Raw genomic sequence first — 14,594 nt, 5'->3', positions numbered from 1 at the left:
GATAACAAAATATTAAAAAGATAGCAATATACACACAATACCTCATAATGACAAAGTGAAAAAGGGTTTTAGAAATTTTTGCAAATGTATTAAACATAAAAAACTGAAATACCTTAGTCACATAAGTATTCAGACCCTTTGCTATGAGACTCGAAATTGAGCTCAGGTGCATCCTTTTTCCATTGATCATCCTTGATATGTTAATACAACTTGAATGGAGTCCACCTGTGGTAAATTTAATTGATTGATATTTGGAAAGGCAGACACCTGTCTATATAAGGTCCCACAGTTGACAGTGCATGTCAGAGCAAAAACCAAGCCATGAGGTCGAATGAATTGTCAGTAGAGCTACGCGACAGGATTGTGTCGAGGCACAGCATTTCTGCAGCATTGAAGGTCCCCAAGAACACAGTGGCCTCCATCATTCTTAAATGAAAGAAGTTTGGAAGCACCAAGACTCTTCCTAGAGCTGGCTGCCCGGCCAAACTGAGCAATGGAGGAGAAGGGTCTTGGTAAGGGAGGTGACCAAGAACCCGATGGCCACTCTGACAGAGCACCAGAGTTCCTCTGTGGAGATGGGAGAACCTTCCAGGCAAAGATGAACGGAGCAAAGTACAAAGAGATCCTTGATGAAAACCTACTCCAGAGCGCTCAGGACCTCAGACTGGGATGAAAGTTCACCTTCCAACAGGACAACAACCATAAGTACACAGCCAAGACAATGCAGGAGTGGCTTTGGGAAAAGTCTCTGAATGTTCTTCAGTGGCCCAGCCAGAGCCTGGACTTGAACCCGATTGAACATCTCTGGAGAGACCTGAAAATAGCTGTGCAGAGACACTCCCCATCCAACCTGACAGACCTTGAGAGGATATGCAGAGAAGAATGGGAGAAACTTCCTTAATACTGTGTGCAAAGCATGTAGCATCATACCCAAGAAGACTCAAGGCTGTAATCGCTGCTGCCAAAGGTGCTTCAACAAAGTCAAAGTACTGAGTAAAGGGTCTGAATACTTATGTACATGTGATATTTAATTTAAATGTTTTTATTTTTTATAAATTAGCAAACATTTCAAAAAAAAAAAATTGCTTTGTCATTGTGGGTATTGTGAGTAGATTTGATGATATTTGTTAAAAAATTGTATAAGGCTGTAACCTAACAAAATGTGGAAAAAGTCAAGGGGTCTGAATTAGAGGTCGACCGATTAATCGGAATGGCCGATTAATTAGGGCCGATTTCAAGGTTTCATAACAATCGGAAATCGGGATTTTTGGACGCCGATTATGGCCGGTTACATTGCACTCCACGAGGAAACTACGTGGCAGGCTGACCACCTGTTATACGAGTGCAGCAAGTAGCCAAGGTAAATTGCTAGCTAGCATTAAATGTATCTTATAAAAAACAATCAATCTTCACATAATCACTAGTTAACTACACATGGTTGATGATATTACTAGGTTAACTAGCTTGTCCTGCATTGCATATGATCAATGCGCTGCCTGTTAATGTATCATCGAATCACAGCCTACTTCGCCAAACGGGGGACGATTTAACAAAAGCGCATTCGCAAAAAAAGCACAATCGTTGCACAAATGTACCTAACCATAAACATCAGTGCCTTTCTTAAAATGAATCAACAGAAGTATATTTTTTAAAACCTGCATATTTAGTTTAAATAAATTAATGTTAGCAGGCAATATTAACTAGGAAAGAATAATTGGGGCGGCAGGGTAGTGTAGTTGTTAGAGCGGTGGACTTGTAACTGAAAGGTTGCGAGTTCAAATCCCTGAGCTGACAAGGTACAAATCTGTTGTTCTGCCCTTAAACAGGCAGTTAAGCCACTGTTCCTAGGCCGTCATTGAAAATACGAATTTGTTCTTAACTGACTTGCCTTGTTAAATAAAATAAACATTTTGTTTTCAAAATGATAGTTTCCGGATTTGACCATATTAATGACCTAAGGCTCATATTTCTGTGTTATTTATATTATAATTAAGTCTATGATTTGATATTTGATAGAGCAGTCTGACTGAGCGGTGGTAGGCGGCAGCAGACTTGTAAGCATTCATTAAAACTTTACTGCATTTGACGGCAGCTCTTTTTTTATTTTTTATTTTACCTTTATTTAACCAGGCAGTTAAGAACAAATTCTTATTTTCAATGACGGCCTAGGAACAGTGGGTTAACTGCCTGTTCAGGGGCAGAACGACAGATTTGTACCTTGTCAGCTCGGGGGTTTGAACTCGCAACCTTCCGGTTACTAGTCCAACGCTCTAACCACTAGGCTACCCTGCCGCCCCATCCTCTTAGCAATGCTTGACACACAGCGCTGCTAGAGGCGTCACTACAGACACCCATCTTCAAATCCAGATTGCGTTTCTATCAAAGTAAGTGGCTTATTACCTAATAATAGTTTGTGTGTCGTGTTATACCGTTTCTACCGTAGCTCACTGTGTGTATGGAGCATAATATATTTGTGTATATTCCTTATAACTGTGGACACGCGAGGTAACGTTACTCATGTTACTCACCTTTTATGGTGTTATATTCCATCGTGCTTATGTAGTTAGTTACATTCTTCTATTAGCGCTGTAAAACAATGCTAAATGCGTCAGAAGTATTGGCATGTTGTATTTTGAAGCTACCCTGAAAAAAATATCTCATACCACTTGGTCGTTTTCTGAGTGCATTCCACAAAGCTGTTTATGATGTCTGCCTTATCCACTGCTCCCATTTTGAGGTTATAGTCAAGCACACAGTCTGGTTCGATGTTTCTCTGTCTGGTTTGTTTCTCTCTCCTGTCAGGTGGTCCACCTTCCCTGTGGCCGACATTCAGATTTTTTCATAGATTGTAATGCGCACATAGTATACTATGTAGTATAGTATACATACATACTATAAACAGACCAAACTAATCTTGTCTTCTCTTATTATCTTTGGTTTCTGTGAGGAAAAAAAGCCTGGCTGCGTGGTGAGCTCACCCGTGATGTGATTAATTATGCATAGTAATTGCTATTAGCTAATTCATAGTGTAGTTTATGTCAGCCGAGAGTTAGAAAATATGACCGCTTGTGTTGCCGTCAATCTTTCCTCAGTTAGCGCTAGGACAAATGTAGCCTACAGTTTTCCGATTAGGATGATTGTGTTATGCTATAGATACTTCTGTGAATATCTGAACATTGCATCCAAAAATAAACTGCTCACATTCTGGACATAACTTTGTAAGGACTGTATTTGTGTAAATAAGCTCAAATTCGGATTATTGCGTCATTCAAAACTGGCCATTCTCTAAATTAGTGTTCTAATCACACGGGTGTGATCTTACGCTTCAGGGACCACTGTAAAACGATCCCACCCGTGTGATGGTACGTGTGAAAGGGTTAATCGATATTTTTGGTCCTCCAATAATTGGTATCGGTATTGAAAATTCATAATCGGTCGACCTCTAGTCTGAATACTTTCCGAAGGCACTGCATTTAAGGGATAGAAGGGTATTTGGCATTTGCCCATTGTCTCTACTGAGGTCCCTCTCTGTAGGCCTCCCCTAACATAACATTACTACCAAATAACTCCTTGAGAATTCTGCAATCCTGAGGCGGTTGTTAACATTATTCTCTGCTTATTGAATCAGCCCAGTAAAGCTGGCTGAGGACAGAGCTGCATGTGAAAGTGTGGGAGTTTGTTTAAAGATATTCTCCGGTGCTTTTGCATACTTTTTAGACAGTAGTTCTGAAAGTAGCTCCACGAGCCAAAAGTGGTCCCTGAAAATTGGGACTTGCATCACAAATGTGCACATATGTGCACTAGAGGTCGACCGATTATGATTTTTCAATGCCGATTCCGATACCGATTATTGGTGGGCCAAAAAAAAGCGGATACCGATTAATCGGACAATTTATTTTATTTTATTTGTAATAACGACAATTACAACAATACTGAATTAACACTTATTTTAACTTAATATAATACATAAATAAAAATCTATTTAGCCTCAAATAAATAATGAAACATGTTCAATTTGGTTTAAATAATGCAAAAACAAAGTGTTGGAGAAGAAAGTAATATGTGCCAATATGCAATATGTGCCATGTAAAAATGTGTGCCATGTAAAAATGTGTGCCATGTAAAATATGTGCCATGTAAAAAAGCTAACGTTTAAGTTCCTTCCTCAGAACATATGAAAGTTGGTGGTTCCTTTTAACATGAGACTTCAATATTCCAAGGTAAGAGGTTTTAGGTTGTAGTTAATATAGTATTTATAGAACTATTTCTCTCTAGACCATTTGTATTTCATATACCTTTGACTATTGGATGTTCTTATAGGCACTATAGTATTGCCAGTGTAACAGTATAGCTTCCGTCCCCCTCCTCACCCCTACCTGGGCTCGAATCAGGAACACATCAACAACAGCCACACTCGAAGCATCGTTACCCATCGCTCCACAAAAGCTGCGGCCCTTGCAGTGCAAGGGGAATAACTACTCCAAATCTAAAAGCGAGTGACGTTTGAAACGGTATTAGCGCACACCCAGCTAACTAGCTAGCCATTTCACATTGGTTACACCAGCCATTAGGCTGATAGGCTTGAAGTCATAAACAGCGCTGTGCTTGCGAAGAGCTGCTGGCAGAACGCAGGAAAGTGCTGTTTGAATGAATGATTATGGGCCTTCTGCAGCTCAGTCAGACTGCTCTATCAAATCAGACTTAATTATAACATAATAACACACAGAAATACAAGCCTTTGTTCATTAATATGGTCGAATCTGGAAACAATCATTTCGAAAACAAAACGTTTATTATTTCAGTGAAATACGGAACCGTTCGTTATTTTATCTAACGTGTGGCATCCCTAAGTCTAAATATTCTTGTTACATTGCACAACCTTCAATGTTATGTCATAATTACGTAAAATTCTGGGAAATTAGTTCGCAATGAGCCAGGCAGCCCAAACTGTTGCATATACCCTGACTCTGCCTACGTGCAATGAACGCAAGAGAAATGACACAATTTCACCTGGTTAATATTGCCTGCTAAACTGAATTAGTAGTTATAACTAGTGATTATGATTGATTGTTTTTTATAAGATAAGTTTAATGCTAGCTAGCAATTTACCTTGGCTTCTACTGCATTCGCGTAACAGGCAGGCTACTTGTGGAGTGCAATGGTTAGAGCGTTGGACTAGTTAACTGTACGGTTGCAAGATTGGATCCCCGGAGCTGACAAAGTGAAAATCTGTCATTCTGCCCCTGAACAAGGCAGTTAACCGACCATTCCTAGGCCGTCATTGAAAAAAAGAATGTGTTCTTAACTGACTTGCCTAGTTAAATAAAGGTATAAAAATATATACACATGTTTTTAGAAATCGGCGCCCAAAAATACAATCGATTATTATGAAAACTTGAAATCGGCCCTAATTAATCAGCCATTCCGATTAATCGGTCAACCTCTAATGTGCACCACACCATTGCTCTCTCGCTCTACTGTGAGTGCGTCTTGCTAGTTGTCACTCAAATGGTGAGGTGCTGAAGCTCATTGGCTGAAACTCAAATTGCTGGGGGCTGGCCCACAGGGGGGTAAATGTAGGGAAAATGGAGCCGCACAGCTTTCAGAAAACAATTGCTTTGAAAATAGGGATTTCGTGGCTAGCTAATTGAGGTAAGTAATTCTGCTCATAGATTATGCATGTATGAACTACACATGGACACATCCAGCCCAAAGCAGGAGGTTGAAAAAATTCTTACTAGTCGCCAAAGTACCGGAGCATGTCTTTAAGTATGTGCTTGCTGGCTTGTCTTGAAGAACAATACCTGTTTGTTTGTATGTGTTTGTTTGTGGGCGGGAGACTGGGGACGGGTTTGTGTATGTGTGAAGACAAAACAGACGCTGTAGGCTACATCCCAGTGAGACCACAGAGCCACCTCAACACCCACAATGGGGTCCTTCACACTCCCAGAACCCCACAGCATTCCTGCCACCAGACCAGATATTTTCTGTGAGATTCTATCCACTATCTGTCTCTAAGACAGCTTGTTGTACTGCACTCGCACTTCAGCATCTCCTGTTTTTATATCCCCCTCTCCCATTCAATATTTTCATTGTTCTTTTCGAAGACAAAAATACAGAAGTGCTTTGCTCTAAAATTAAGTTAAGTGATGTTGTGAAATGAAAGCAGAGACAGGAAGAGAGATGTTGAGGAAAAACAGACTTGGGTTCAGACTTGGGTTCACAGATACTTTGAGTGTTTGCTTGAGTCTGCCTGGAGTGCCAAATAGGCCGGTTTGAACGTTTTTGGACTTTTCTATTGGTTTATTAAAGGGATACTTTGGGATTTTGACAATGAGGCCATTTATCTAATTCCACAGAGTCAGGTGAACTTGTGGATACCATTTTTATGTCTTTGTTTGAAGGAAGTTGCTAACTAGCGTTAACGCAATGGCTGGAAGTCTATGGTATCTGCTAGCATACCATAGACTTCATCATTGCACTGATGCTAGATAGAAGTAGTTTCGGCAGACAATGTTAACTTCCTTCATACTTGAGACATAAAAATAAAAATGGTATCCACGAGTTCATCTGACTCTGGGGAAGTAGATAAAATCCATAAGTATCCTTTTAAATCAGGCACACAAAGCAAACCAGAGTGAATTTGATATCAAAGGGACCAATCTGAGGAAAGCCCTGGCTGAGATTGTCAGCGTCAAGAGAAAGTAGTTAATTTAAAGCAGACATCTGCCTTACACAAACACACACACACACACACACACACACACACACACACACACACACCATCTCACACATTTACATTCGAATACAAAGAGACACCAGTAACACACACATCATCTCACACACATTACAATACAAAGTACAAAGTGAGACAAAAGCATCACTGACAGACACGTGATCTATGTTCTCACACTCGCTTCTCTCTTGTTTTTACTCTCTCCCTATCTGTCAAACACACACATGTACTACAAAGCTTGAAAATCTGGCTTGAGTGTTTTTTCTTAGAATCACACAGTGAAATAGAGCTAATGTAATATACAGAGACAGGACCGGGACAGGACCGGGACCAGAGAAGAATTTCCCAGAGCTCAAGGGATTCTGTCACACATAGTGCACAGCTCCCGACTGGCCCAGATGGTTATGAAATCACTGTTCTCCAAAACAACTGAAAACAGACAATAATACTCCTACCCTTCCCTGGGTCTGTCTGCAAACAGAATTCCAGTATCCTCTCAAGCAAACCAAAGACTCCAGGGAAGATGTGCTCTCAAACTTGTGTCCATGAAACCAATTGGTCAGAGTAAAATGACCAACGTTACACAAAACTAAATCAATTCAAATGTATACTGAACCAAAATATAAACACAACATGCAACATTTTCAAAGAGTTTACCGAGTTACAGTTCATTTAAGGAAATCAGTCAATTTAATTAAATTCATTAGGCCCTAATATATGGATTTCACATGACTGAGAATACAGAAATGCTGGTCACAGATACCATTAAAAAAAGGTAGGGGTGTGGATCAGAAAACCAGTCAGTATCTGGTGTGATAACCATTTGTTTCATGCAGCACAACATATCCTTTGCATAGGCTCTTGATTGTGGCCTGTAAAATGTTTTCCCACTCCTCTTCAATGGCTGTGCGAAGATCCTGGATATTGGCGCGAACTGGAACACGCGGTCGTACCCGTCAATCCAGAGCATCCCAAACTTGCTCAATGGGTGACATGTCTGGTGAGTATGCAGGCCATGGAAGAACTAAGACATTTTCAGCTTCCATGAAGTGTGTACAGATCCTTGCAACATGGGGTTGTGCATTGTCAAGCATTGTCATGCTGAAACATGAGGTGATGGCGGCGGATGAATGGCACGACAATGGGCCTCAGGATCTCATCACGGTATCTCCATTTGCCATCGATAAAATGCAATTGTGTTCATTTTCCATAGCTTATGCCCATACCATAACCCCACCACCACCATGGGGCACTCTGTCCACAACGTTAACGTCAGCAAACCGCTCGCCCACACAACGCCATACACATGGTCTGTGTTTGTGAGGCCGGTTGTACGTACTGCCAAATTCTCTAAAACGACAATGGAGACAGCTTATAAACATTCAATTCTCTGGCAACAGCTCTGATGGACATTCCTGCAGTCAGCATGCCAATTTTACGGTACCGCAAAACTTGATACATCAGTGGCAGTGTTATGTGATAAAACTGCACATTTTTGAGTGGCCTTTTATGGTTCCCACCACAAGGTGCACCTGTGTCAAGATCATGCTGTTTAATCAGTTTCTTGATATGCCACACCTGTCAGGTGGATGGATTATCTTGGCAAAGGAGAAAGGCTCACTAACAGGGACATAAACCAATGTGTGCACAAAATTGGAGAGAAATAAGCTTTTTGTGCACATTGAACATTCCTGGGATCTTATCTTTATTTCAGCTCATGAAACATGGGACCAACACTTTCACATGTTGCGTTTATATTTTTGTTTAGCGTTCTACAAATGTATATATACATCTAAGTATAACCTTGAGGTCTAAGCAGATCTGGTTGTTTGTTGGGTTGAAGGGATATGAGTTCACAGGGGCAGGGGTAAGCCGTCTTTCACTTGACAGACCACAATAAGACTAGGGAGGTTAACATAAAACAAATAAGAGAATGCAGTAGTGGTGGTGTGTGGGTAAAACCACTGAGGGAAAAAAGCCATATTACAACCTATGTGTTGTGATAATGATGTTGTTTGCTCTATATAAGGCAGAGAAAACAAGGCGACAGTCACGCAATGGCAGAATAAATTTAACCATATCTTTGTTTCATCACATAACCGGAAAGCACAGCTGTCCGGTGAAGTCCACAAAGCACATTATATGTGACAAACAGTTGCATGACCTACAGCATGGCCAAGCAAGTTAATGTTTCCCACATTTGATTTAGAACCACGGTGAGTTACCCCATGTCGGAAAGAAAACACGAGCCGCCTGCGCTTAGTCTAAAACAGTGACAACTTACCAAAAACAAACCATTTTACGCCTAGTCCAATCAACGTAAGCTAAATATCATGTGGCTGTCCGTGGCAATGATTGGTGTATGTGTGTGTGCACCCGCACGCACACAAGTAGAAAAACATGTTGCCTCACCTACTTGTAGAGGAATGCCATAGAGAAAACTTGTTTTGTTTTTGTTGTCCAAGACTATGCTACCTGACTTCCTTTCATGGGCAACGATGAGCCAACTAATTAACATTAGCCTACTACATGTAGCTACATATTGAACTTCCATCCTCTGTATTAATTCATGGTTGGATCAGAATCAGAATTGTAATCATTGGTGAGTACGGAGAATTAAGTAAAACCACAAGTCCAAATCCCTATATCCAAGGCTTATTTAGGAAAGGGAAGATTTTAGCTAGGTAGCTAGCCAAATGCTCGCTGGCTTCCATTGCTATTGAATTCAATGCTATGGGCGGCAACAATGTCAAACTCTTTTTGGCCAGACAGCATCAGATACATGGGCTACACATACAGAGACAGAGGAGTGATGTTTCACTCGGATGCTTTCTCCCATGAGATACATTCAGCCACTTGCAAATTTAAGGAAAATGATGAAACACAAACTAAATATATCACTATTTTGGCTTCCCTTGACATCCATAAGTATATTCCACTGAGAGAATGCTAAACGTTTAGAAAAAGTCATTTTTTAAAATAAGTCTTAAGATCAACTGTGTGTTCAGTAAGGCTGAGACAAGTAGAGGGTAGATAAGAGGGCCTGATGAAAGGTCTGGTGGTGTAACAGACGCCATCCTGTCAGAGAGACCACACTGCGACTGGGAACCAGTGTTTTCCTGGGCGTCTTTAACCAAAGTCGTCAAAAACATCAATTAAACAAGTTCCCAAGGTAGAGAGAGGGAGGGCAATATAATGCTAGCGGAAACGGTGGCGTGAACACTGATGTTGAATCTTTTAGATGACGAGCAGCAGAGTACCCAGATCCTCAGTGCACACGTGGCCTCAGCTTTGTCTCCATGGAAACACTGTGCCACTGCTGCCCTCCGCAGCCATGTCGTTATATAATCAAGGATATGCCAGGCGATTAGCTCTCGCTTCCTGGATCACATCCAAGTCACACACACTCACAGGGGGTGCTTGTATGGTTCTTTGGTTAGTCAGTGTTCTGTCTCAAAGCTGGGAACACCGAATGGAAAACTCAGCTCCCTCCCAAACTGCAGCATCTTTTTTCAGAAGCACACTGAAATAAGGAGCTTTCCTTTTCCTCTCCCTGCTTCATTACCTGAAAGAGCAGTAGATCTCAGAGCCACAAAGTGCACACACACACACACATACACACACACACACACATACACACACTCTCACTCTCACACACACACACACATACACACAGAGTGTGAAAGATTAGATTCCTCTCTGAAGGTAAGTAAGAGACTAATACCCCTCTGCAGCTCCTCTGAGTCAAGGTGGTTCCTACCAGTGTTGACTGAGTGACGAGGGAGTGGTTGGAACGTGGTTGGAACGCGTGTTGACCACAGCTATGGACTCCATGGCAGAGATTGGTATCTGGGTTGTATAGAGAGCAGGGTAGGGCAAAGAGAGGCCCAATCCCAAATCAACCCCGTACCACCCTAGGCACTTGTTGAGATCTGATTGTACCGTTATGAGCAATATGGTATTAACTTCACCTTGCGCCCATGACAGGCTAGGATGAAGTTTCTCCATATTGTTTATTCCTATCCAAGGCTCTGGGGTTGGGAGAGCAGAGCAGTGTCTGTGCAGAATCACTGATCTACAAATCACCTCAGGCCAAAATAACTAGGCCTATGTGATCAAGATTAGCAATTTTGTGCCTCATCTTGCTCAAACTGATCCCTTCAAACACACTGAGAGTCTCCAGTTAGAAAGAGGCTGTGGGTTGGGGGAGGAGAGGGGAACAGTGAGAAAGGCTGGCTGACTGTCATGCTGAAACACATATAAACGCACACACTCAATGCCGAAATAACCAAATATGCACAAACACAGTGAGCACACAAGCGTGCACCAGACTGCATACACACACACACTTACACACCTCGAATGCAACTGTTAGTATTAAAATCCCCGCCCCTTTAAAAAGCCTACTTCTGTAGCTGTGGAAATCACCTCTTCTCTCCTCTGCTTTCCTATTCAAACTGAAAGCCCTGGAAAAGCACAGAGTCAGGGTGAGTAAGTAAAAAAAAATAAAAAAATATTTTGTAGCTGGCATTCTCCGACAAATAGATGTAGTGGTATCCATGGCAACTAAACCAAGCTCTCTCGAAGCTACCTTGAAAGGAGCGACGTCTGAGGCGAGAGGAAAAGGAAGGGGGACTGTGTGTGTGTGTGTGCATGCATGCGTGTACACTACAGACGTAGTATACAGGCAGATTTCAGACGTTACTAGTTCACACTGGATAGAGAGGTCCACTGAGGAGCTTCAAGTGATCAGCTTCAACCTCACAATTCAGCAGAGGAAGATGTCTGGAAAAAATACAGGCATGCACATACACCCAAGGCTAGGCTAGCCTGGCACCGCAACACAAGCTAGAGACCAAAACCCCAGTCAGTATGTGAGTCCCAAATAGCACCCTGTTCCCTTTATAGTGCACTACTTTTGACCAAAGCCTCAAAAGCAGTGCAATATATAATAAACAGGGTGCAATTTGGGATGGAGACTGTCAGTTTCCCATTGGATGTGCTGAGCCCCAGACCCAAAGACCAAAAGCCCCACTGTTCTCTCCTGTCCTGCCAGATAGTCATAAAGGATGGCTGGTTGGGTTTCAGCGGAACATTTTCACAGGTGTTCTGGAACAAGTCGTGTCCCGACAGAGATCAGCACCTCTGCACTAAATAGTGTCTGCTCTTCTAATCAGTCAGTCATGTGATCTCCATCTGCACCCCTCTTAATCTTTCTACTAGCACATAGCATAGCTGGTCACTCAAATAGAATAGAGCTTCATTGTCCATTGTGAAACGTCAAGTTGTCTTTTGGCTGTCTGTGTTCTGTGTGTTGTGATTGAATGAGTTAGATCATAAGTGAGCCAGTGGATTGGTGTGTATTTATATTCAAAACCTTGTCCAAATGAGCTGATGTGAAAGCCTTAACAAGCCTGCCAAACATCTTCCACCATCTCACCCACAAATGCACACACACACACAACTGGAAGTTGCCTCAGTTACAACCAACATAACACCTGCAGGCCTGTTTCTGTTTGTTTTAGGTTGAACACAGAGAATAGACTTTAACTCAGGCAGCTCGCAGGATAAAGATCTAAATTAGACAGTTATCACAGCTAGGCAAACACACACACAACACTGATAGAAGACACGTGCCCATAACACACACCTACGATACGTGCCAGGATTACGGTTCTAACACAAGCCCATTGTTCTTACCAGTGTGTGTGTGTGTGTGTGTGTGTGTGTGTGTGTGTGTGTGTGTGTGTGTGTGTGTGTGTGTGTGTGTGTGCGTGCGTGTGTGTGTACCTTGTAGCCGTTATGGGTGTTTTTCTTTATGAGTGGGGTGGTAGAGCACAACTCGATGGCCTCTGGCTCGTGGAATATCACCGTGGGCAACGGCTCCTTCCTCAGTGTCAGCACGTTCAGCTTGGTCTTCAGCATCGTCTGGAAGTGCTGAGGGACATAGAGTCATGGTCAATCAATCAACCAATCAAGAAATAATGAAATATGCCCATCCATCCAACCCACCCACCCAACCACAACATTCTTAGTTCCCACATTCCTAGTACTTTCTATTCAGATGAAATTGCGCGAGTCATGATTTAATTAGCCTGCTCGGTTTTGTTAGGCTTTTTCAAGGAAACCCAGAAATTCCACAATCCAATTCCCTGCTCTGTAGGTGGGAGACCAGAGCAAACATGTGGTTCTGGTCGGCCTTACAAAACACCAGATTCCAGTTTGGGACGAGGCGGCTTGGTTCTCATCTCCTGTTCTGACGGACACTTCACATATAGAGAGAGAGAGCGAGAAGGTCCCTCATCTGCTGTCCACATTTCAGCTGAAGAACAGGAGAAGAGGGACTGTCACCCCAAACCAGAGTAAAGCCACTGTGACAGGCCATCTAAAACCAAGCACCGGAAGTGCCACAGTTACTGCTCATCCTCCTAAAAGACCCCACTACATCTCCATCATACAACCCAAACTCCACCTGTGGGAGAGGAGAGGAGAGGAGAGGAGAGGAGAGGAGAGGAGAGGAGAGGAGAGGAGAGGAGAGGAGAGGAGAGGAGAGGAGAGGAGAGGAGAGGAGAGGAGAGGAGAGGAGAGGAGAGGAGAGGAGAGGAGAGGAGAGGAGAGGAGAGGAGGTTTGACAGAGACGAGACAAGGAGGAAAGATGATGAGGAGAGAAAAACAGGAGAAAAGAAGAAGAGACTAAAAGAGAAGAAGAGGAGAGGCAGTTTTGAAACTAAAGCCACGTGTGTGAACGCTCGCTGACCTCCGCGTCAGCACTTTATGGCTTCCTGACAGTGCTCCACATTCCTGTGGTCAGCCCGGATTGGAGGGGGGGGTCTCTCAAGGCACCGTGCGGAATAAAACTGGATTTCTATTCATAATATTTTCATTATTCCTCTGAATTAAAAAATAGCCGCATCGAGTTACACATATCATTGATTCTATTTGGGTTGGGGATGAGGAGTTTCTGATTCTGGAACCAAGGAATAGACATTGATCCCCAATACTGGTTGTACTCTCTCTCTCTCTCTCTCTCTCTCTCTCTCTCTCTCTCTCTCTTTAACTCTGTCTCTACTCTCTCTCCCTCTCCTACTCTTTTTCTACCTCTCTCCACTCTCTCTCCCCCCTCTCTCTCTATTTCCCTCTCTCTCTACATCTCCCTACTCTCTCTCCTTCTCTCTCTCTTTCTACCCATCCCTCCCTCCATCTATCTCTCTCTCTCTGACACAGCAGGCTCTGTCTGTATAGTCTGGTCCTCATCTAGCCCATTCACTGACTTCTTTAGACATGTGTTTTTAAAAGGTACGCCACATTCTCAGTAACAGCCCATTTTCCTTGTAAACACTGGTATACATTTCACGCGTGAGCGAGGCACGTTACTTTTCCCAAATAACTTTTGGCTGAATGTTACGGATTGTGAGAGAGCATTTGAAAATAGAGGGGAGTAGACATTTTACACCGTTTAGAAGTGACCATTCGCCTGTGAGAGGAGGAGGATTCTATAGCTCTGTGGGAGATGAGAGGAGACACAGTACAGGATCTTTCTGCTATTGAAATCCTTGGCCGGGCTGCCTAAGTGTATCCAATGTAGAAAGAAACTGACAAAATGTAAATTGACAAACACTAAACAGTGTTCAGGTTGGCCTAGATTGCCTCTAGAGAGTGTGTATGTGTGTGTGTGTGTTTGTGCGTGCGTGTGTCAACTATGATATGTGTCTGTATGCACAAGCATGTGTGTGCACGTCCGTGTGTGTGCGTCGACTGCGTGATTATGTGTCTATAGTTCACAGGTAACAGATGGGGTGGTACACTCCCAGCCCTCAGGGAGATTTTCTGCTGGAGTCGGCAGGCTCTCAGGTCAATC

General features: G+C 42.7%; 1 protein-coding gene across 1 annotated transcript in view; it reads right to left on the bottom strand.

Annotated features, from left to right (window-relative positions):
- Positions 1-14,594, bottom strand: part of pid1 (phosphotyrosine interaction domain containing 1) — a 46,061-nt gene that overhangs the window by 19,494 nt on the left and 11,973 nt on the right. The window contains exon 2 of the mRNA XM_020503038.2: positions 12,527-12,673. Within this exon, the coding sequence (XP_020358627.1) occupies positions 12,527-12,673 (147 nt within the window). The remainder of the gene's footprint in view (positions 1-12,526; positions 12,674-14,594) is intronic.

This window comes from Oncorhynchus kisutch, linkage group LG15 (assembly GCF_002021735.2).
Source record: "Oncorhynchus kisutch isolate 150728-3 linkage group LG15, Okis_V2, whole genome shotgun sequence".
Classification (NCBI taxonomy): domain Eukaryota; kingdom Metazoa; phylum Chordata; class Actinopteri; order Salmoniformes; family Salmonidae; genus Oncorhynchus; species Oncorhynchus kisutch.
This window is presented reverse-complemented; position numbering and strand designations above follow the sequence as displayed.